This window comes from Protopterus annectens, chromosome 5.part0, assembly GCF_019279795.1.
Source record: "Protopterus annectens isolate FY-2018-M chromosome 5.part0, PAN1.0, whole genome shotgun sequence".
Lineage (NCBI taxonomy): Eukaryota > Metazoa > Chordata > Ceratodontiformes > Protopteridae > Protopterus > Protopterus annectens.
In genome coordinates, this window is record NC_056735.1 from 1,840,525,392 (window position 1) to 1,840,549,757 (window position 24,366).

At 41.1% G+C, this 24,366-nt stretch overlaps 1 protein-coding gene across 1 annotated transcript in view; it reads right to left on the minus strand.

The window, feature by feature from the left end:
• LOC122802423 (phosphatidylinositol 3,4,5-trisphosphate 3-phosphatase TPTE2-like) overlaps window positions 1–24,366 on the minus strand; it is a 1,666,738-nt gene that overhangs the window by 411,800 nt on the left and 1,230,572 nt on the right. The window contains exon 14 of the mRNA XM_044072043.1: window positions 9,797–9,902. Coding sequence (XP_043927978.1) covers window positions 9,797–9,902 — 106 coding nt within the window. The remainder of the gene's footprint in view (window positions 1–9,796; window positions 9,903–24,366) is intronic.

Below are 24,366 nucleotides of genomic sequence, written 5' to 3' on the forward strand. Positions count from 1 at the left end.
CATACCTGGAAGACATAATGATGGAGACAGGTCACAGTAACTCAGAGAGACATACAGAGCTACAGCTGAACATACATGTGTATCTCATTTATTAAGTTTAAATAGTTGTATTTGCAAACGCTCTGTTGGTTTGTTCTAATAAAAGCGTTAAGGATTTTATTCGACTAGGTGGCGTGATTTCTGCCAACAAGGTTCCTCTTTTTGTTTTGCGCTTGGTTTGGTTTCGTACTTTTTTACCATAATGACAAGGTGGTTAGAATATCCTTTTACATGGCCCCCCCAATCTTTAATGTGTTCGCATCTAGATCAAAGGAAGCCATTGTGACTCTACTCATGACATATTAGACCCATTAAAGGATACAACACCCCATTTGGGATATACCTTACAAGACAACTGCAACAGCTTGGAAGACCACACCAGTACCAAACCAAGGGGATTACTGACCTCAAACAGACCTATGCACCCCAACCTAAAACTCCAGCTGTACTCCGTAGCCAACCGCATACTCACAGGTGATCTCTGCTTGACATACAAGGCCCATGTCCATCCCTGTATTGCTGGATATGCTCAACCTAAACAGAGGCCCCTGCGAGCCACATGCTCTAGGGATATACACCTAACCACAATGATGAATAGGACGTGCTGGACGGATAGATTCCTGACCTGGACACTCCCCATGCTTTGGAACATGATTCCAATGTACATCAGGCAGGGCCCCTCACTAGCACTCTTCAAGGGAAACCTTGACGTGTGGATGGGAGACAGACATGTATCCGGGGATCACTGCAGTGGCTCTGCTGGACAGAGGCACAAGGAACTAATGGCTCTGCCGTTCAGAGGCACAGGGAACCAACCTACGGGGGTGGCAAAAGCCAACACACTCTAGCTAGCCTTACAAATACCCTTGGTAAGACAGCCTAGTACCTACCTTTGCACATATTACATGTCTTATGTGCATGGATAGTTAACTAGCTCTTCCATTTTACTTTGCTATCATGCTGATAAACTGTCGGGTGACTAAAAGACATATGTATTCTGTTACTGTGTATTGTAAATGCCAATAGACATAACTAATGTTTGCCTAACATTACAGTAAAGCTATGTAGCTTGTAATACATATCTGCCTACAATACTGTACATTACACAGTTATTGGCACAATATCCCGCAATGCAAATCATAACTGCACAGTGGCCCAACCTTCCAATGTTATTCTCAGTAATACACCCATACATATGGCCACAGTTACAATATATCAACATATAATATCCCCTGTTATAGCACATACTTGTTGGACCAGCCCTGCCATTGACATCGGCTGGTGAGGAGTATTTCTGTTTAAAGCCCTTATACAGCATCCCTTGTGGTGTATGCAGTGTTTGCCTTGTGACCTACAGCAGTACACACAAATACTACAAGAGTTACTATGCTCAACAATACATCACTACAAGATAACTGTTTCCACTATATGGATTGCGTGCACTTTAAATACTACAGAAAGGTACTACATACACAGACATAATGATTGTTCTACATACCTTATTAGTAACCCGAGGTGTTGTTAACTGTTGATTCAATCCTTTTCAGTTTGTGTTTCAATGTTCTTTGTAACGTTCCGCTGGTATATACGGATGGTTTGAATGTGTGATAACACATCCTTTTCTAGTTACATATCAGTAACATGTGGTATCCTGTCCACCAATTGCTCTTCCAAAGTAATTAATTAGATGCACATCAGCTGTGTAGCTACTCCATTAGCCAATACTATGGCAACAGTGGTGTATAACGGAGTACTCCTTTTGAGTGTTGTCCGTTTGCCTTACTTTCGAGGAAGACGGCCTGGATGTGTTGTTTGTGATGTATTTCAACAGCTATATGGAGACACACAGATATATTAGCTTCATGACTCCAGTGGACTGTGTGTAATGGCTAGATGATTTTGTTCTACATGAGTACAGCTGTTATATTTCAGAACATTGCTACTTATGCAGGGTTTGTTTGTACCTGATACTTCTGCAGATGTTTAAGTCTGGCAAGGATGTTTGGCCAGCTTAAGGCTGTACGGCTATGCATGAACTGTTATGTGGTTTACAGTGTGCTCACCAAACATCTTTGATTTGGTGTACAAGTGTAGCATACTGTGCTGTTACTCAGTAATTGCCAACACATCCTGGTGTACACACAACCCTCTGAAACAGGATTAGTGCAAACAAACCCTGTAACATCAGCAGCTGTTCCACTGTATAACAGCAGCTATTTCACATAGGGCCATGTTAGTGGGTCTCTGACAAGGTATGCTAAGGCTTCTGCAGATGTCGTACAGTGAGTGAATGATTTGTGATGTTATTACAGTTTGTATTGTAATATGTCTGGGTGTGGGGGTGATGTTGGTGGGTGTGCATAGCAGATGCAGGTGTGTAGGAACTGCTTTTATACATAATCGATATGTGCTGAGGGTTCCTTCCCTATTTAAACACCTATCCTTTTGTGGACTAATACAATGGTAATTGAAGGCTGATTCATTAAGGCACTGTTATGTGGTTCCTGTACAGCATATGCAGGTGATGTTAGTCCTTGAATCCCTTCGGTATTACATCTGAATGTAATAAAGTGTTGCTACATGAAATCTGTGTATTTCTGTCATAGGTATTTGCAGTCATCGTAGTTGTGTTGGTAACTGATCCTCTTTGGCTAGGGTTGCCACCTTTTCATATGGCCATAGTGGGACATTTTCGGGACACACATCAGAATTTACAGGCCGACACAAACCCATGGTCAGTAGAAGGGACAGAACTTTCCTTTCTTGCCTACATATAAGCTTATTCTCGTAGCAGTTTAGTTGCTTATCCTGTTTCTTGTAACATGTAGGTATTTTAGATAAAGAAATAACTATTGTATGCAACTATTACAGTACATATGGGACATAATTATGTCCTACAATCCCAGGACATTTGCCACGTTTAATATATTTGGTCAGGACACAACCGCCCAAAGAGGGAGCGTCCCTCGCAAAGTGTGACAGGTGGTAACACTATCATTGGCTCATGTCCATAGCACATATTTGTAATAGTGTATAGGGATATACTCTCCATATCCTTTGTTCATAAAGGTTGGTAGTGGCGGAATGTGTGATTGCCATGGTCCATGTTATACACATATATGAACACTTCAACCGCTGTATACAGGATACCTACAGAATTCCGAAACCACAGAGTTCTGACACACACAGTACCAGGACCAGACTCCCATACCCCACATTACCCACAGCGAAAGTAACAAGAACATAGAACACGCACACACAGACACATTGCTACCCAACACATCCAAACAAACCATCCGACACTACATATGAGCAGGTGGCCAAGCCCCCCCTACACCCCCCCATGTAGGTGTCTGCGCTCCCCACACCACCCCCTACTTTAATATTCTACCTCCTAGGTCGCGCAAACAGATGCACAAAGCTAACCAACACCCACACATTACAGTCCACCAAGAACACACACCACACACAGAACACACACTTACACACACTACAGCCCTAAGAAACACACTTACACACAGTAACCTACCTGAACCGAGCACCAGAAGCACTAACTGTCCCTTAACATCATGATTTTACACCTTGCGCATCTGGTGTTTCGGTACTGTGTTGTTTCGGATCTTAAGCCTCGGGATTACACGTGTCGATATGTAAAGCAGTCGGCATGTGGTAGGTATCCCATTTATATGTACCTCCATGGTTATGTAGATGTTGTTAACCTATCTATATATCTACATATATATGTATATCCCCATATATCGACATATCTCTCTCTCTCCCTACATATATATATATATATATATATATACATATACACACACATATATCTATATAACATACACCTTTCATTGGGTACATGCCGGTTTGTCCTATTTCAACACACTCCTACCTTTTGTGTTTTATCCTGTCAGTATACACGAATGTCACTGGTACATCTCAGGTAGCTTAGTGGTATGTTATTGTGATGAATGTGTACATGGTTGCGTGTTCTAATCCTGGCAGTGATATCTTATGTCTCAGAGCAGGCACTGGTAGTGCAAGGGTGATTAATGCACATTTCAGCAGTTGTGTGTTCCACATTTATTATTCTGTGGAGAACTACCTATATATGCAAGCTGTGTTTAAGGTATACTATGTAACATGTAAACATCTTTGAAGATTCCTGTCAGGGATACTCCCCATTATTTGGAATTATATCCCTGATTACATTATACAAAACCCATCACTAACACTCCAGAGAATCCTTGCAGAGTGGGTGGTGAACAGTGGCTACACACCAGGGATCCTGCAATTGGCTCTGCTCCACAGAGGGACAGTTAAGTAATCGATGGGGTGGCGAGAGCAGACACATTTTGCCTATGCTTATGAGTGGCCTTGGCAGTTGGGCATGTACCTACCTATGTATCTATGAACCTGTACATACAGTACGGCCACATGCCAATAGCTTAATTTACTGTTCAGGTATTGACTTACCTTGTGCCAATGGTGGTTGTGTGTACAATAGTTGAGGGCTACCTACGTAGGATGCACACGACCACCTATACATGACAATTTATAAGTGGTAGTGTGCGTGTGCCATTCATGTTTGCTGCGTGTGCAGGTGGAGAAGGGTGTCAGTCCATGAGTGCCTACACTGTCAGTGTGTGTGCTATACGTTCCCCCTTTGCCAAGGCATGGGCATACTGGGCACACCTCCGTCTGCCTACTGGGGCTAGTACAGGATGTTCGTGGTCCGAGTCCCTCTGTGCCTGTGGGTCCCTTGGCAATGGTGGTGGGCTGTGAGGGCCTTCACCATTCTGTCCCTGCTGCAGCTGTTTCCGCAGGATCTTATTGTGTAGCATGGCACATACTATGAAGATGTGGGCACACATTCCTGGAGAGTACTGCAAGGCTTCACCAGATATGTCCAAGCAACAGAACCGTGATTTCAGCATCCCAAACACGCACTCGATGATGATTCTGGTTTCTGCGTGTGCCTCATTATGGCGTTCTTGTGTGGCTGTGTGCATTTCTAATGGGAGTCATCATCCATGGTTCCAGTGCATAGCCAGCATCCCCCACCAGGTGGCTATATGGGAAGTCCCCCCTGGCAATTACCTGATACAGTTGTGAGGCATGCCAGATGTGGGAGTCGTGATAACGTCCAGGGCTGCCAGCACACACATCCATGATAATGCCCTGGGCATTGCACACAACGTGGCAGTTGATGGTGGGGAATCCCTTGCAGTTTATGTAGTTCCTACCCTGCTCACCAGGTGGTGACTTGATGTGTATGTGGCGTGCAGTCTATTGCACCCAGTACCTCCGGGTAATCTGCCACACGGTGGAAGAGACGCACATTGCTGGCCAACTCCTCCTGCTTTTGGGGGAAGTATATGTGCTCATTGGCATGTGGTACCATGGCATCCAGGAATTTGTGGAGTACCCTGGATGCTGATGCCTGTGAGATACCCATGATTTCCCCAGTTGGCCTTTGGAAGGTACCTGTGGCTAGTATTCTCATGCTTACACATACCTTCGTGTCCACTGGGATGGGTTCCCCTCTTCTGGCTCTGAGGCATGGCTGGCACAGCTCAACAAGTTGCTGTATGATGTCCCTGTCCACCCTGTAACGTTCTGTCTCCAGATCATGTAGCCCCTGGTAGGTTACCCTGGGTCTGAACACTCTTCTCCTTCTCCGGTGCCTGAGATGGTTGTCAGCATTATCCTCCACACCACCATCAGTCTCCAACACATGCCGGTGAATCAAAGCTATGGCGGCCCCTAACATGTACATATTAAAAGTTCCCCATCTGTATACACCAATGGTGCAGTGTGTCTGGGAATACACAAGTGTGTGTGTGGGGGGGGCTTTCACACCTTATACTATTGTGCAATGGATGATGCTGGTGTAATCTGGTGTGTTTGTGCTATTCCAGCTGCAGGGTATCTGCTATTGTGGGGCCTTTGGTGTTGACTTACTCTTGGCTGCCGTGAGTCATCTATTGCCCTTTACTTCAGTTTTCAACCCATTCCCCTCCCAATGTCAGGCATGCATCCAGCTGCCGCCTTTCTTGTTTTGTACTTTCACAACCCAGGATTGTGTTGGGAAATGTGTTATGTGGCTGATCTACTGTAAGTTTGCTTTGTTCTGCTGTGACAGTTCTCTTTTCTTTGCTGTACGGCACCTCCCCTTTCCTGTTCTGCAGGTAGCTGCTAGCAGCCTTGTTAGCTGTTGTCTATGGCCCACTGAGTTTCTAAGTGTTAATTACTCATTTGTACTCCAATTACCATGCTGCAGCATTTCCTTATTGTTTTCCTGTATCCTTCCTGTTTCAGCTGTAGTGCGCGCCGCACACAGGCGTTTACCGGGTTTCATGTGCGTTTTCATCCACGTTCACATGAACTTTCAGTTACCTTGTGTGCTCTCAGCTAAGCAAAGCTATGGCCTTCCACACCCCTATCCTGCGGCTTTGCTTAGCAACACAGATTAGCAATGATCCAATGTGCTTACAGCTACGGTGGCGTGCCCCTCTCGATGTCATGTTTACCTCCACGCCACTCCTCGGTGTTGTACCGCTATGCCGTGTGGTACATCCTTATGCCAGCGGGGTGTTTGCAATTCTGTATTACTTGACTCATTTGCATGGCATTGACTGCTAATTCCTAGTTACTGCAGGGATCACTGTCACAGACCCTTAGCAACCCTTGCGCCACAGTTGTGGTGTAGCATGTGTGCCATTGATTGTTATGAGGATATCATGAATTGCGTTACATTGCAGTTTTATGACATCTAAATATATTTTCCTTGTGATCCCGTTTGCGCAGATGCACTGCGGTTTTACTTTGTGTTAGTGTGGCCATGACATTAAATGTTATTTTTTATATGTTGTACATGTTGTTTTATGCCAGTGGCTATATATTTAGCCATTGGCATATATTAACATTATAATACGTAAGTTTGGTCCACTTTCATGGCTCCGATTTTATGTTTGACAAAATGTAAATCATTTTTTTTTTTGGTTTATATTTCTACATGCTAACGCTACACCTGCACTACTTCATGAATAGCCATATACCTTCATTTGCATGCTACACTGCTGCACATGGGGTAATTAGCATATATGCGCCGGGAGCTGCAAAGCTCTGCTGTATGCTGGTAGTGCACATGGAAACAGCTCATATCTGAATCGCTCGGTGGCCATATTTGGCACTAGATCGCCTACGCTACTCCGGTGCAAGCTTCATGAATCCCAGGGGATGTTTATTCCCAGATAAAAAACAAAATAAATAAAATACAGTCCCTTCAGAGTCCGATAAGCGCTTTCGGTAATATGCCTTCTTCAGATCGTAAAACTAAGACTGTTATTTTCACTTTTAAAAGAAGTACATCCAATAGATTTCAGAATTTCAAAGGACAATTTGCATCTGACCAATCATGAATGTTTTTCATCTTTTGCATGAAATGGTCAAATCATAAAAAAATGACAACTTCAGGAATAATCTGGGTAAAGCTGTAGATATCAATGTAAATTTTTGAGCAGAGTGGACATACCAAAATTAAGAAAAAAACATTTTCAAATGTACCTCATCATGAGGAACATACCTCATTTGGGGTCTTAAAAAGTTCATGTTCCTCGAAGTTCCACATTGAAAGGGTCTGTCACACATTCAGTGCTAGGAAGTTTTTAACTGATATCCATGATAAATAGAAAAGAATCATATTAATTCATTAAAAGATATTTTAAGACGCAACACAAGCATATTTTAACCATCCTATGACCTTCCCAGTTGAAGTTGTTAGTAAGCTGTTAGTATGTGTTCCACATTTTGCTCATTTGTTCCACATTATGATGGCTAGTGTTCCTCTTTTTGGAGATGGAAGGTTGAGAGCTGAGTCCATCTAATTCGGAAAAGTATGTCTGGGATCTCCATTGCACCAGTTTACACATTATTGATCATCTGACCCATTATTAAATACAACACTGAATACGATAGCCTTCAAACAAGTCACCCAAAACAACTTGAAAATTAACCACTGTTTACTAGAAAAGGATATCACTGGGTTGGAAAATAGACTACTCAGTAAGGCTTTAGGAACTGTCATTACATTCTGCTTCTGTAGGTTACTTAAGAGTTTACCATCCACTTGGACTACAAGGCATTGTCTGATCCATCTCTTTCTGAAAGTCTCTGCATTGAAGAAGTTTGCATACACTATCATCCAAAATCATACCAAAACCCCTGTTAGAGTCTACCCTTTGTGACCACAAATCATCTTGGTCATATAACAAAATATACGGTTCTGAACCCTTTTTTGTCACGCAATATAATTTTGGCATTTTTTTACAAATATTTATTTTACTTTTGTTTATTGGGAAAGTCTGACTGGACACGTCCTGTTTCAGCAGAGGCCCGGGGAGAAAAGCCCCACAAATCCGTAACATATTATTTACTTATCATAAATCCATATGACAATATATAGCATTTTGGTGCAGTTTTTGCTTAAAATAAAAATCAGTTTAATATGTAATATTACACAGCACAGCACAGAAAATGAGGTAGAAATGCAATAGCACATGGAAAAATGAACAATCAGAGTACATGGTTTCCTGTAGGTTGTGCAATTAGTATAAAGTAGGACTGGAGAACAATTGAAATAGTACAGAAGTCTATATAATGGGCAGTATAAGATAGTAAGGCTAGGTTGTTGGTTAGTCTGTGGATATACTACATCCTCTCACTCTAAGGACATTAAGTTTGCCTATCTAGTTCTATGTAGTTGGAATCAAAAATGTTAGTCAGGATTTTTAGGTTAAGGGACTAATGTCTATGAAATGAGGACAGGTTGTTGATTTACTGTTTTATCCAGAGGAGTTGCAGGAGAAAAATATACTCAAGCAGCATCTAGTTTTCCACCTTAAAACATGACATTTCTTCCTGCTTACTGTAGTAAAATGCTTTTTCAGCTTAATTTGCTGCTTTCATTAAAGATATTTCTTGCATTAGTCATCCTCATTGCCATTTGTATTTTATTTATTCTAAGCATCTACTGTTACATAAAATTAGTAAATATATGAGGTAACAATTTTGTTTCAATGTATTGCTTCATACTCCTTAACATCACATGATGTATCCAGCAAATCTACACACACACAAATCCTACACATGCATTAATGTGTGTATCCTACTGCAGCTCACACTGAAATGAACAGAAATAAGAAGGTAGGAAAAACAGCAAGGGGGTTGAGAGGAATGTGACCATCTAACTATCCACCACAGAATGCATTATAAAGATTTAAAAAATCCATTTCTTCTGTTCATATAGCATGCCTGCATGATGTGATAGCAAGTAGAGTACAATAATAATTGTGGCACAAAGTCTATGGTCTGTAGAAACAGGAAAATGATGAGATTTAGCACTGGCTTACCAAAAAGCGTAAATTGTGAAGGTGGGTGAACAGCAGGCTTTAAGGAAGCATAAAACACAAAACCTGTAGATTTACTTCCTGCCTAGTGCTATGCTAATATTGTATCATGAGCCCTAGTCACCATGTGAAGAATGCATTACATGTTCATTAACAGTTTACATACAGTAACTACATGGAATATAGAACCCAAGCTTCTCTGTTACTACCAATTGCGGTCCTTGCTAGCTCATGTATTTTATACTAAAGCTTAAAATGCAGCCCTAACCTTTGTGTATCGGGTTAAATGAAAATTCTAGCAAATGAATGTGACAAAGAGAAAAACAGACAGGGGGTGCCCTGTCTCTTACCAGTTATTGCATGAACTCTAATGCTCTTAATTTTTACTTTCTTCTCTGGTGGAAGTTGACGACTGTACTTGTTCTTCATAATTTCATAATATCCAACATATCTGCTCTGCAATACAAAAACAGTAAATAATAAAATACATTGATGCCTACCACAAACATACATACTGGATATACAAATTCATGAATGAATGCACAATAAACGGATTAATGCCAGGCCTATGACACCACTCATGACACAGATTTTTCACAAGTTCTGTCAAGTAAAATGCATCCCCAAATCACTCCTGTGGTCCTCCCTCTCTACCCACAGCTAAACTACTAAAAACACACACAAGATCTTCCAATTCCAGCAAACAAAGCCATATTTTAGGTTTGAAATATCAGATCAAACAGAAAGGAAATCAATGCTTGCTGAAAGTGCAGTGTTTTGAAATCTACTGTTATGAAGGGAAGTGGGAACAGAGAGATAAAATATGCCCAAGAACTCACTGTGATCTCAGACAGTCTCTCTAACTCTGTAGAGCAGAGATTATACTAACTGCCATTCAAAAGACTCCACTTGTTCATCACCCCCCCCCCCCCATCCCTGTTATTCACAAAAATACTACCGCATACGTTCTTTTTGAAGTGTATGGAATCAGGAAGTTTCAACAGAAGTGGCCTTAAAAATTTAATCTAATTTATAATCTGTACTTTTCTGTCCTGTATACCCAATAAAACAGGTCAGGGGTCTACTCAATTTTACCTGGACATAACAGTAACAAAATGTTCCCAATATCTACAAAGTAATTTTCCATGCTAGGGAACACCACAAAGCATTCCAACAACTTCTAACATCACCCAGACAAGAAGATGGGAGATATTTTGTCAGCCTAAGTAAAACAAAAAATTACAGAAGTGTATATGTTGTAAAAAAAAAAAATTATAAATGAATGACCTGGTAACTAACAGGAAGGATGTGGTTTTAATACCTTATGGTAATCTTGTAGTCTAAGGTCCAGAATCCCATCTGTCCCAGACTAATACCATCACACCAAACACTGAATGCTTAAGCTCTCTCCAAGAGCCAACTTGGGAAACATTTCTGCCAGCCTAGGTGGAACATAAATGTATAGACGTACACACTGACAAACAAAAAAATCTTGTGTGGGAACAACCTGGCAGTCAGATAGAAGGATCCAGTATTACTGTCTTATGACAATCCTGCAATCAAAAGTCCAGAATTTCATTTGTCCTAGTCTAACACTACTGGGCAAGGTACAATGAATATTTAAGGGCTGTATGCACTCTTGACAAAACACTACATACTGACAACTTTTCTAGTTGTGCTACCACCCATAATGTAATCAGCATTTGGCAAATTAATGCGACTCAAAAGATCTTCAACTCCCTGGCCAAGTAATATTTGGCATGAAGAAAATGTAAATGGCGGCCAGCAGAATCAACCATATTTTCCACATGTTCTGAAAAGACCACACCTACCCTGAAATGGCATTTAGAAACTGGCCGTAGTACATGTTGCATGTGCCACCTCAACTTCAAAGATATAGTTCCAATCCCAAAGTTTAAAATCTTCTGTGTACGTATGGGAACTTTATATCCCACTCTCAATCCAGCTAAATGCCATATTTACATCACGAAGAGTCATCCTAAAGAGGAACGATATCCTCCTACTGTCACCTTTCACCACACCAGTCAGTTCCTAAGCAAACTCTACCCCTTCAACCTCTCCCAGCCGCATATCCTTCTAATGCTGCCTTATAATTTGGAGCAATCCACTACACCACCCTAACACTAATCTATGCCTCCAAAATACTAACCCAAATTCAGCATTGTTAGTCCTCCTCTCCTCACTTCCTGACATTTTATAAATTAGGAGCTGTGACCCAAGTGGCTTTATCAGCCCAGACAGATCTTCTAACTTCCCAGGGAATGGCTCAGACTCTACACCATAACTCCCATAGATACAACCTGCTTCAAATCAATAACATTTGGAAGAATAAGCATCTTTCTTGTTAGCACTTTGAATCAAAGCTCCATTGAGAGCACCTCCTACCTTTGAGCAGCCGCACATATTTTTTGCCTAGCCGCTCAAAAAAGACTCATTAAAGTCCTCATCAAAGTAGTACTGGCATACCTAAAAAAAAAAAAAAAAAAAAAAAAAAACCTTCAGCGACTTCTCTCCCTAGCCTACCTAAAGAAGTTGCATGAAGCCAATGAAAAGGAGTCACATTCATAACTGGTATATAAACTTTGCAAAGAACCCTGGCTGCTGACTAAATCTTTTCATTTTTATGTCATTACTGTCTACACATACACAGATTCAGGAAGCTGAAAATGACCATATGGCATACAGTCTTGTCCATTTGCCATCTACTGGATTAGTTGCAAGATCTACTTAATCAACAGCTTACTTTTCCACCTTTCAAAATAATGGCCTTATTAGCCACGTTCCTCTCATAAGAGCAGACAATCATTTCCATGCATTCAGAGTTACGTCATAGTTTTTAACATTTAACACTGGAATAACTTCCATGCAAATGTTATAATCTACCATCCTTTCTATAAAATAAAAACTATTACTGGTATCTCTGCTAAGCTGTCATCTTATAAATTCAGACTTTTTTTCTCGTACATCACTTTTTACATACATAGCTGAAATAGTACAGATTTTTGTAATATTTTCATTATTTCAGTTAGACTTACTTCACTAATAATGCCTGAGTTGGCAGTATCACATACTTAAGATGGGAAAATGGAACTCTTCCCACAATTTCTCTTTCACACACAGACGTACACACCCCAATAATTTCTGGCTGTCATCAACACATCACAAAAAGCTAAAAATGCTTCTACTAAACTCCATTTCATTCACTCACTTAAACTAAGACATGCATCTTCCCCTTCTACTGTGCTTCCAGTCCCTTTATCACGACACAAAAATGTAGTTTCTCTATGTGATGTTCCGCAAATATCACTGAATACCAGTTATACACAGCATCCACCATTCCAGTCAAAGTATTTCAAAGGACAGTGCTTTGGTCTCCACGTGACCCACAGGACTTGCAGTAAATCTCAGCATAATGAGAACTGCAAACATACATGCTACCTGACAGAAGTACAATGGTGTAAGTAAACTTACCATAGCAGTAAATGTCTGAATGATGTCTGTTGCGGTAGCCTTAGCTGTAAGGGTTACATCCTGCTAAGGATAAAACAGCCATCCAACTTCCAAAGCTTAAGGGCACCTTCCACATGCCCACACCGTTAGTCATCTCAAGAAGAGTTAAGGAAAGAGAGTAGTTTGGGCACCAAGTCTTTCAGAGCTTTCATGCTAGATGAGAGAGAGAGAGAGAGGCTAAAGCCCTGATGAGGTTCATACTAGGAAAATAATGATCCTCATCCCGGTAACAAAAACATACAAAAGCAAGGGTGACGGAGGTGGAGAGCAGCAGTGGCCATTTAAACATCTACTTTTATGGGACGTTTGCTTGCAGAACTACACTACGTTTGTCATATTTATCACTACTGCAGTAGTCTTAGCTATATGGGTAGACTACCATAGCTTAGACTGACTGGGAAGAGAAAGGATGAGGTTCAAAGAACACCTGGAGAATTGCCCAAGCAAAGCCTGTTCTAGACCTGGAAAAGGAAACTAGTTTATAGTGGTTTGTAGAAGCATGTACACAGGATCATGTTGATACTTCTAGAATACAACACTTTCTAAAAAGCCATAGATGAAACCAAGGTTCTGGCAGAACTACCTTGTTGTGGTAGGTATAACAAAAGCGCAACCAAAAACAATTCCCCTGCATGGAGAGAGTTGCACGGCAGATGAAAACTGAACCAAAAAACAAGTAGCCAGCAACACGGGGCTATGGAATAAAATTTATTGAATCATGGCTTCAAAAAACAGACCAGTTTCGGCTTGGATTTCACCTAGCCTTCATCAGTGTAATATTATAAGAAACAAATTGAAGTCACTTATACCTTATAATTAATTGTAAACAAAAAGTGATAGGATAGCTCATAAATATTAATATGACATCTCATAAATATTCATTTCTATTCATAGATGTTCATTTAGTCCAGGATAAAAAAGACCACCCAGTGCTTACAAAAAATGTGTTTTTTTATGACGAGCAATGCTATCTTCAGATTCAGGGAACAGCTATGGGGGCATCTTTTGCCCCCATTTATGCCGATCTATACATGGCATACATTGAGGATCACATCATTTATGATGCCACACACAATCTGTGTTTACCAGAGATTGATATCTGGCGTAGATATTTGGACGATTGCTGGATGGTGTGGAGAGCAGATACTGAATATTTACAGGAGTATGTTCAATATCTAAATGACAACAAATGGGGATTACATTTCACCATCACTTGTAATCAACATCAGATTACTTTTCTGGATATTCTAATAACCAGAAATGCTGACAACACATTAAATACTGAAATATACCGTAAATTTCCTGAATACAATACTTTGCTCCACGCATCCAGCTTTCATCCAAAACATATAGCCAGAAACATCCCCAAATCACAGTTTATTAGGGTAAGACGGAACTGTTCTGATTATGACACCTTTCGTCTATACAGCCAAGATTTGACTAACAGGTTTAAAAATAGGGGTTACAGCTCAGGATACATCTCTACTGCCAAGAATTATACATTACATTTACCCAGGGATGAACTTCTCAAATATAAACATAAACAAGTAACTAAATCTAACATTTTACGTCTCACGACTACTTATGGAAGAAACACTAATAAGTTTATTGATATTATCAAAAACAATTGGAATATTCTTTCAGCAGATCCTACATTGTCTTCCATCATAGCTCCCACTTGCTCCTTTTCTTTCAGGAAGGGCAAGAATTTGGGAGTTTACTTTAATCATTACAAACACCATTCTGATTCCATGCATTTACAGTTGGCACAGACTACTATTACCGGTGATAAGCTGGTTAGCTGCATGCCTTGTGGCCATTGTAACAATTGTAAATATGTACTGAGAACTAAACAATTTTCTAGTAGTGATAGTAGTATTGTATTTGACATTAAGTTTTTTGCCAATTGCAATTCTGACTGGATTGTCTATATGGCCTGTTGCAGCTGTCATGCATTTTATGTCGGTCAAACTTCCAGACCCTTTAGGTTAAGGGTCTCGGAACACTTGAGTGATATTAAATGCAAAAGAACCAGTAATGCACTTTACAAACACACACAAACACAATACAGCCAAATTTAATTTTTTAATCATTGATAAAATTATTGGTGATCGTTCCCTTAAATCTGGTTGGCATAATAAATTAAATATTAAGGAGAAAAAATGGATTGTTAAACTGTGTGGTCTTTTTTATCCTGGACTAAATGAACATCTATGAATAGAAATGAATATTTATGAGATGTCATATTAATATTTATGAGCCGTCCTATCACTTTGTTTTCAATTAATTATAAGGTATAATTGACTTCAATTTGTTTCTTATAATATTACACTGATGAAGGCTAGGTGAAATCCAAGCCGAAACTGGTCTGTTTTTTGAAGCCATGATTCAATAAATTTTATTCCACAGCCCCGTGTTGCTGGCTACTTGTTTTTAGTTATAAGAAAAGGTAATAGCATGAGACAACTATTTGAAAATAATCTGCTAAGTCCCTTCTTACCTTCATACAAAATGAACAACTGATCATATTCCTGAAAGGTTTAGTTCTGTTAGTATATATCTGAGTGGTCTGTGGACATCCAAAGTATGGACTATCCTCACAGGTTCTGGAAAGGGAGATGGGTATCTTGACTCAAAGTAAACCTGAAAACCACATTAAGCACAAAGGAGGATTATTTTTAAGGCAACGTCATCTTTGAGGAAAATGACATAAGGCTGACCCACCATAAGAGCTTGCTTTCGCAGAAATCAGTGCAATCAGTAAAACTATTTTATGTATGAACATTGAGTCACAGTCTGATAAGCTGGTTCAAATGCAGCAAGAATTTATAAAGCAAAATTAAGATCCTAAGGAGGAGCCAACTGTTTTCTAGGAGAGTTTGTATGCAACATCCCCTAAAAAAACATTTTTACATGTGACTGTACTGAAAGGGGGGAGTCAATGGCAGACATTCTGACATAGCCGACAGATGTACCTTGATGGAGGAGTAACACAGGCAATAAGGTAATAGCTCACGCAAATAATGTAGAACTAGAGAAACACTAGCCTTAAAAAGGTCCTGGTTCTCTTATTGGCACCAAATAGAAAATGTCATCCTTTGAAGGCTTTTTACTGAAGCGCTAGAAGTGATTACATGACAGAATAAAGAAGTGGGTAGCTTTTACGTCATAGTTTCTGCTTAGGAAATGTTTTATACTTGCTAATGTATGCTCTACAATTATCAGGTTTCCTTGCACCCATTAACAGCTACTGCATGTCCTCAGAAAAAAGGTGCCTAAAAGGTATTAAGACTTGTATCATCCAGGCATTTAACTGCAGTTGTTTCGAGTTGGGATGTTTCAAACACCAGCCTGTTTTGTGCGAGTAGGTTCAGTCTGTGAAGAAGCTTGTAGCAATTCCTAAAAAAAGGAGAGCTACTCCTGCCTGTGTCAGAAGGGAGTCACTACACTGATCTTTGGAAAGTACTCCTGAATTTTTGGAATGAACTTGGATATTCATGAAAAGGGTAGATAAAGCATACAGAAGCATTCCTGCACAAGGAAAAGAAAAAAAAGGCATCTGTTTTCCAGATTTCTCTGCATGGAGTCCTAGAGCACAATTTTGCCAACTGATTGCTGTCATTGAAAGCAAAACAATTTATTTGAGGTGTTCCCCGCAGCTAGATCAATTCCTGAAGACCCCAACACTTAGTTTCCATTTCTGAGGGACTGTCTTGCTCCTGCTCAGCTTGTCTATCAAAATTTTGTTCTGATAGAATGCATAATCCCTACAGAGTATGATTGCGCTGAAATGCTACTTCACAGACTACCACAGCTAGTTTGCAGAGGGTAAAGATCTGGCCCCCCATTTGTTTATGCTCACATCAGTGTGGTGTTCGCTCTGTTTAATAATCCTGGTGACTACAGATGACAGAGAGATGAGAGCACTGATGACTGTCAACATCTCTCATGTTTGTGTTTTGAACTGTCCTTTCTGTACCAAAGACTGCACTTTTATCCCCATAAACTCTGCTCCCTTAGCAAGGTCTGAGCTATCTCATTAGATACCTGGATTGAGGTAAATGCTCTCTCTCCACAAAGGAATTTCCCCTCTTACAACTCCCAAAACTGGAACTTGGAATATCAGGGGATGCTGAAGCTTGGACAATACTGATTTGGGGTACCATTCAATTTTTTCTTATTTGGAGTCCTCATAGAGGAATCACAGATTCCATGAGCCCTAGCATCCTCAAACTCCCTTGGTGAGGCTTTTGCCTGACAGGAAAACTCAGGATTAAATCAAGATACAGATCTACCTTTGCCTGCGTTAGAAAAGCTCATTGAACTGGGGAGACTAGGAGAGTCCTCAGGGGAACAATCTTGCAAGGGAGTTGTTAAAACAAGACTTTTGAATGTTCTCTTGAAATCCCAGTCTTTGTAAGAGATCTCTCACTGAAGTCAGAGACAGATTCCTGACATTTTGAAAAAAACATTGCAAAATATGCATGCCATCTAAATAAGTAAAATGTGAACACCTTGCTGTCTGCAGTAGGCTATCACTGCAGCTATACTCTTGCAGCAGTGGGTAATTCAAATGGTAACGCACAGAACATAAAGTGTGATCTAGATACAGAAAACCTTAAGAAACATCTGAAACTTGGAGCTATAGGAATGTGATAAGCATCTTTTAAATATAAGGTAGCCAAAAATTGTAAATGAAGAAATGAGAGGTAACAGGTTGTGAAGAGATAACATTTTGAACTTGGGCACGATCACAAACCAGTTTAAAAGGGAAAGATCTAGAAAGTACAGTTGTGTACACTTACCATAAATGTAGATGTTCAAGTGTATTCACTGTTGCAGTCCTTACAAAATGGGTTATCCTGCTCCCGGTAGCCCACAGTCGGCCAGAATACCAAAGTCCTTGGTATATGACGTTGGCTGCCTCTGGTTTAAGCCTGACGTCAGGACATCGGGTACAAAGGAAGGCAGCAGACGCCATTTCCTCAGTTTTTCTTGCCTTAATTGTCAGGAGCCCACAAAAAAGGTTAGACCAGGAAAAGAAAAATCCAGTCTGTGCCCTAGGAAAAAAGGGGGATGGAAGGGAGGGAAACCAGGACTGCAACAGTGAATACACTTGAACATCTACATTTATGGTAAGTGTACACAACTGTACTATGTTCGTGTTTCACTGTTGCAGTCCTTACAAAATGGGTGGATTCCCAAAGCCTTGGAAAAAAAACAAAAAGGGGGGAGGAACACCCGCTGTCTACGGGTTGGTAAGGATGCTCTGCAACACTGCACTGGAAAAAACAGCACTGGACTTGGAAAACAAGGGTAAATTGTAATGTTTAGTGAAAGTTATATTAAAGTTATAATATAAGTTGTAGTATAGTTGTAATAGTCCCCTATTCCCTCCAGCCCCCACTACCTCTACATTTACAGTAATCACAGCCACACCCACAGCTCACCCTCACACCACCTCCACCAATAACAGCTCCTCAAGTCAGATCACATTATGCCACACAAACTTGCTCCACCACATACTCCCAACCACTCTCATTCCCACTAGGCATTATTTGCATCACACACACACTACTTACCCATCCACATATAGTGCAACCCTATAATTCCTATCCAGACCCCCACCTAGAACCAACTTAAACTTTATAACCATGACTACCACACAAGTTTAGTCTGTCTTCTCATAATTCTTTATAACACCACAAGTTAATCACTCTAGCAATATCGCTAAACTTATTAGCACAATACTACATTATGCACTCTCATATACAGACACCACACATAATAATATCTGCCCACAATTGTTCAAGAACTACATAACGGACCAATTCAAAACTAAACACATATGCTCTCATTCCTACTCCAAAAGAGCACAATACTTTCTCACACTCATCACCAAACTCACAACATGTGTATCACGATTTTAACACCAGGCTCACCATAAGTGGGGATATCCACCTCAACCCAGGTCCAAATCCATCCTGTCCAACACAAACTGCTCCAACACAAATGTCAGAACATAACACACCACTATCTTCATCCCTGGGCAAATCAACAGCAGCAGCAAAACTAACTATCTTTTAATGCTAAATATTAATACTAGAAGTATCAAAAATAAAACACCTGAACTCCAAGCCACAATTAGCTCACTACTCCCCACACATAGTTGCTTTAACAAAAACCTGGCTAAATAAAAACATAGCTAACTCATAAGTTCTCCCTACTGGCTACAATAGCATTAGACAAGACAGACCACTTTGTAAAGGGGGTGGAACTGCCTTACTGTACACGTCCAGCTTAACTGCACATCAATTACCAAACTCCTACCCCTCCCCCAATAATTGGGACATACTTATCTCTCAACTTCAACTTCACCCTAAAAAGGTCATCACCACAATTGTGATCTATAGTCCACCTGGTAATACACCTGCTAGTCTGGAAGACTTCTTATCCTGGTGTTCTTCCACATACTCACAAGAAACCCTTATTCTGGGGGATTTCAACCTAGATTGGTTCACCTGCATATCAGAACCACCAAGTAATCTAATAAATCTCCATGGCTACCAGCAGCTAGTCCAAATTCCAACTAGATGTGATAAAAACTCTAAAAGGGAATCCATCCTTGACTGGGTCCTAACAAACCCACATTGTACCCCCATGCAGGCAGTCTCCCAGACACCTTAAGTGACCACAACATAATATACCTTATACGTAGTAGAACAAGCATATGCAAAACCACTAACTATATATCCACTAGAAACACAAAAAAATTATCTCCTGAGGTCCTCAATACTTTACTGTGGAACTGTGGCTGGACCCCCCTAAAAACCCTCCCACTTGACCAGGCTGTAGCACATTTCAACAAAACATTTCTACATCATCTGGACACTGTCGTTCCATTGTGCAAAATCAAGGTTAGAACCTCTACAAACCCCTGGCTCAGTAAAGAAACCAAACAAATCCTCAAGTCCAGAGACAACTGCCCGGTTATACTATCAAAAAAAACAAAAACACAAAGCCTAACTAAGTACCAAGAAAGTACAGTTGTGTACCTACCATAAATGTAGATGTTCGAGTGTATTCACTGTTGCAGTCATTACACTTGGGTTATCCTGCTGGCAGGCGACCCGTAGTCGGCCCGAGTTCCAAAGTCTTGGTCCGGCGTCAGTTGCTGTCACCTCTTCCCTGACGTCAGTGCGCCAGGGCTATAAAAGTTGCAACAGACGCCATTTTCTTCAGTTTTTCTTGCCCCAGATGTCAGGTGCCCCCAGATAGGAAGGCTGAAAAGATAAAAATATGCCAAACAACCATGCACATATTACTATAAACATTTCCTTCATCTACAAGCAAATACACCACATAAGTTGTATAGAGTTGAGAAGTACAGAATAGTCCCAGCAAAGAGGGGGATGGTGGGTGGGTAACTTGGACTGCAACAGTGAATACACTCGAAAATCTACATTTATGGTAAGTAAACAACTGTACTATGTTCATAGTGTTTCACTGTTGCAGTCATTACACTTGGGTAGAATCCCAAAGCTGAGGTTGGGTGGCTGGGTCTAGATTGGATTTGGCGAGGCTAACAAGCCCTGCAGAACTGCAGTGGCAAAGCCCGCTCTGGATTTAGAGTAGAGAGGTAGGTGGTAGTGCTTGGTAAAAGTGTGCACTGAGCTCCAAGCTGCAGCTTCTAATATGTCTTTGGTTGGTACCCCTCTGAGGAAAGCTGCTGAAGTGGCCACTGCTCTGGTAGAATGAGGCCTAATGCCCTTAGGCACAGGTTTGCCATGTTGTGCATAACAGAAGCGGATGAGTGTCCTATCCATTTGGAGATGTCTGCTTTGTAATAGGCTTTCCTTGTGATCCTGCAGCATATGCTACAAACAGCTGCTCAGATTTTCTGAAAGCTTTTGTTTTGTCGAAGTAAAATCGTAGCTGCCTGTGTAAATCCAAAGCGTGCAGAAGTCTTTCCCCTTTATTCTGGGGATTTGGGTAGAAAGTAGGCAAATTAATGATTTGGTTTAAGGCCACATTGGAAACCACTTTTGGCATGAATGTAGAGTTTGTCCTGAGAGAAACCCTGTCCTGATGAAAGATGAGGAAAGGTTCCACAGCCATCAATGCCTGTAACTCTGAGACTCTTCTTGCTAAAGTTATTGCTAGGAGCACAGCAGTTTTCCATGACAAGTATTTTAGATCAGCTGTGCTGGTTGGTTCAAATGGAAGCAGCGTTAGTTTTTCTAAAACAAAATTGAGGTCCCAAGTAGGTACTGGTGCTCTCCTAGGGGGTCTTATATTCTTTGCCCCTCTGAGGTACTGTTGTAGTAGAGGATGTGAAAAAATTGGAGGATCCGTATTGTAAAGAGCTGAAATGGCAGAGGCATGGATTTTAATAGATGAAAAAGATAGGCCTTTGTCCAACATCTCAGTCAGGTATTGCAAAAGCTGAGGTATATTAGGGACCCGTGGGTCGAGCCCTTGCGCCTGGCTCCAAGCACAGAATCTCTTCCATTTTTCTGCATAAGATTTCCTAGTGCTGGGCCTCCTGGCTTCCAAAATTACATCCATAACAGCTTTAGAGAGAGGTGCAGTCTGAGTGGCTACATTATCTGCCATGCTGCCAGGTTTAAGGTTCTGAGTTGACTGTACAGAATCTGATTGTTTTGCTGTGTCAGAAGATGAGGGATTTGAGGTAGAGGCCAAGGTGGGCCTTGGGGCAAAGTCTTTAGGATTGGGTACCAGTGCTGGCGTGGCCAGTCTGGTGCAATCAGGATCATTTTTGGCCTCTCTTGTCTGACTTTTAGAAGCACCTTGGTGAGAAGAGGCATCGGAGGGAAGGCATAGACTGTCAGGTTTTTCCAGCTGAATGATCGAGCATCCACTTTCCATGCTTGAGAGAGAGAAGTCCTTGTACAAAATTTCTGTATTTGGCAATTGTGAGGGGAGGCAAAAAGATCTATGTCTGGGCGTCCCCATTTCCTTGTTATCATGTTGAACACTTGTGGATTTAGCTTCCATTCGTGAGGATCCATGAGATTTCTGCTTAGTTCGTCTGCCAGTGTATTTTTTGTTCCTGGCAGGAATTGTGCTTGCAGATGTACCTGGTAGGTCAGTGCTGTGTTCCACAAAGTCATGGCTTGTCTGCATAGGGGGTAGGAATGTGTGCCCCCTTGCTTGTTTATGTACCACATAACTGTGGTATTGTCCGTCTTTATTAATAGTTGTCCTGGATGTATTAGGTCCTTGAAGGCTGTCAGGGCATTCTGTACAGCTAGCATCTCTTTTTGATTGATGTGAAGATGCATTTGTTCTTTGGGCCACGTGCCCTGAATACATTTTCCTGCCATATGTGCTCCCCAGGCATAATCCGATGCATCTGTTGTTATTGTCTGCCTGGCTGTAGGTAAGGTAAAAGGCTGTCTCTTGTTGTGGTGACAGGCCTGGGACCACCATCGAAACTCCTGTTGTAGGCAGGGAATCAAGGTAATGATTGTCTCTAGGCTGTGACAATGCTGAGTCCAAACACTTTTTAGATACCATTATAGTTTCCTCATATGCAGTTTTGCATATGGAATTAGTAGAATGCAGGATGCCATGAAACCCAGGGCCTGCAGAAATGTTTCTTGCAGGGAGCTGGGTCTTTGTTGCCATCATTTGAAAGTAATGAGTCAGTTGCCTTTGTTTGTCTAGCGTGAGATAAGCCATCTGGGCAGTTGTATTTAAGCTTGCACCCAGGAATATTATCTCTTGAGAGGGCACTAGTTTTGATTTCTTTTCGTTTACTGTGTACCCTAGGCAAATTAGCAATCTTTTTACAAACGTCAGGTGCTTTAGAAGAATGTCCTTGCTCTCTGCTTGAATAAGGCAGTCATCCAAGTAGGGATATATTTGAATTCCTTTTTGTCTGCAAAATGCAATTACTGGTGCCAGTCATTTTGTGAAGACCCTGGGCGCAGTAGATAAGCCAAAGGGCAGTGAAGAGAATTGGTAATGCATTGAGCCTGCTATAAATCTGAGGTATCTTCTGCACGATAGTCTGATTGGGACGTGCAGGTATGCCTCCTTGAGATCCAAAATAACTAGCCAAGCCTCCTTGCCCAGCATGGGCAGAAGTTCTTGTTGTAGTGTTAACATTTTGAATTTTGGAACATCCAGGAAAGTATTTAGGATTGACAGGTCCAGTATTGGTCTCCAGGCTTTGTCTTTTCTGGGTACTAAGAAAAGTCTTGAGTAAAATCCTTGTCCCTGTTCTTCTTGTGGAACTTTCTGAATAGCTCCCATATCCATAAGAGCAGCAATCTGTTTTTGTGCCTCTGCCCATTGGTTTTGTGGCAGGTATGGCATACCTTTTGGTTTTGGAAGCGTGTGGAAGTGGAACCTGTATCCCTGAGAAACTATATTCAGCACCCATTGGTCTTGGGTGATCATGTGCCAATTTTTTGAGAAAAGTGCTAGCATTCCCCCTAGGGGTGCTGTCAACTGGTAAGAGCTTTAACATTTGCAGAGGGAAGTCATTGTGACTTGTTTCCTATAAGGTTGTGATTTGTCTTCTCCTTTGGGGGCTGAAGCACCCCATTGTTTAGGTCTGTAGGAGCCTTGGGGCTGAGATCTGCCTCTTGGGCATCTGTATCTGCCTCTTTGTGGCCTGTCTGACACTGGAAAGGACCAATTTTTGGAAGGCCAGTTTCTGCTAAAGCTAGGTGGTTGAACCTGTAAGAACTATTTCACCGTTTGCATTGACTTTGCTTTATCCTCCATTTTCTTTAACACCTCTTCTGCCTTAACACCAAACAAAGTATCATGCTGTAGTGGAGCATCCAATAATTTTACTTTAACATGGTCAGGTAAACTTTGTTCTTTCAACCAAGCATGTCTTCGAATAACTGAGCCTGTAACTGCGGCTCTACAAGAAGCCTCTAATGAATCAAAACCACATTGCAAAGTATGCTTTCCCACTTGTTCAACTGCATGCACTAAATCCTGCATTTCTTTACTGTCAGGACATTCTGTATTTGTAACCATTTTCTGCTTTAACAATGACATGAGATACTGATATTTAAGCATGTGAAACTGACAGTTTAAAGCTCTTACAGCTAAAGTAGCAGAAGTGTAAACTTTTTTCCCCCATCTGTCCAGAGCTCTGGAATCCCTACCTGAGGAGACAGGATTTTTGGCAGTGGAAGCTTTAACCCCTTTAGGACCCTGAGAAATTGTTTCTGGGTCTGCAGCGGGGTTTTTGTAAAGAAATTTATGAGAGTCAGGGACCCTGTAGTACCTGTCTGGCTTTATTGGTGCAGGGGGTAAAGAATCTGGAGACAGACTGGATTCAGAAAAATCATCATCTACAATATCAAGCACAAGGGGGATATAGCCAGGGGCCTGTGCTGAG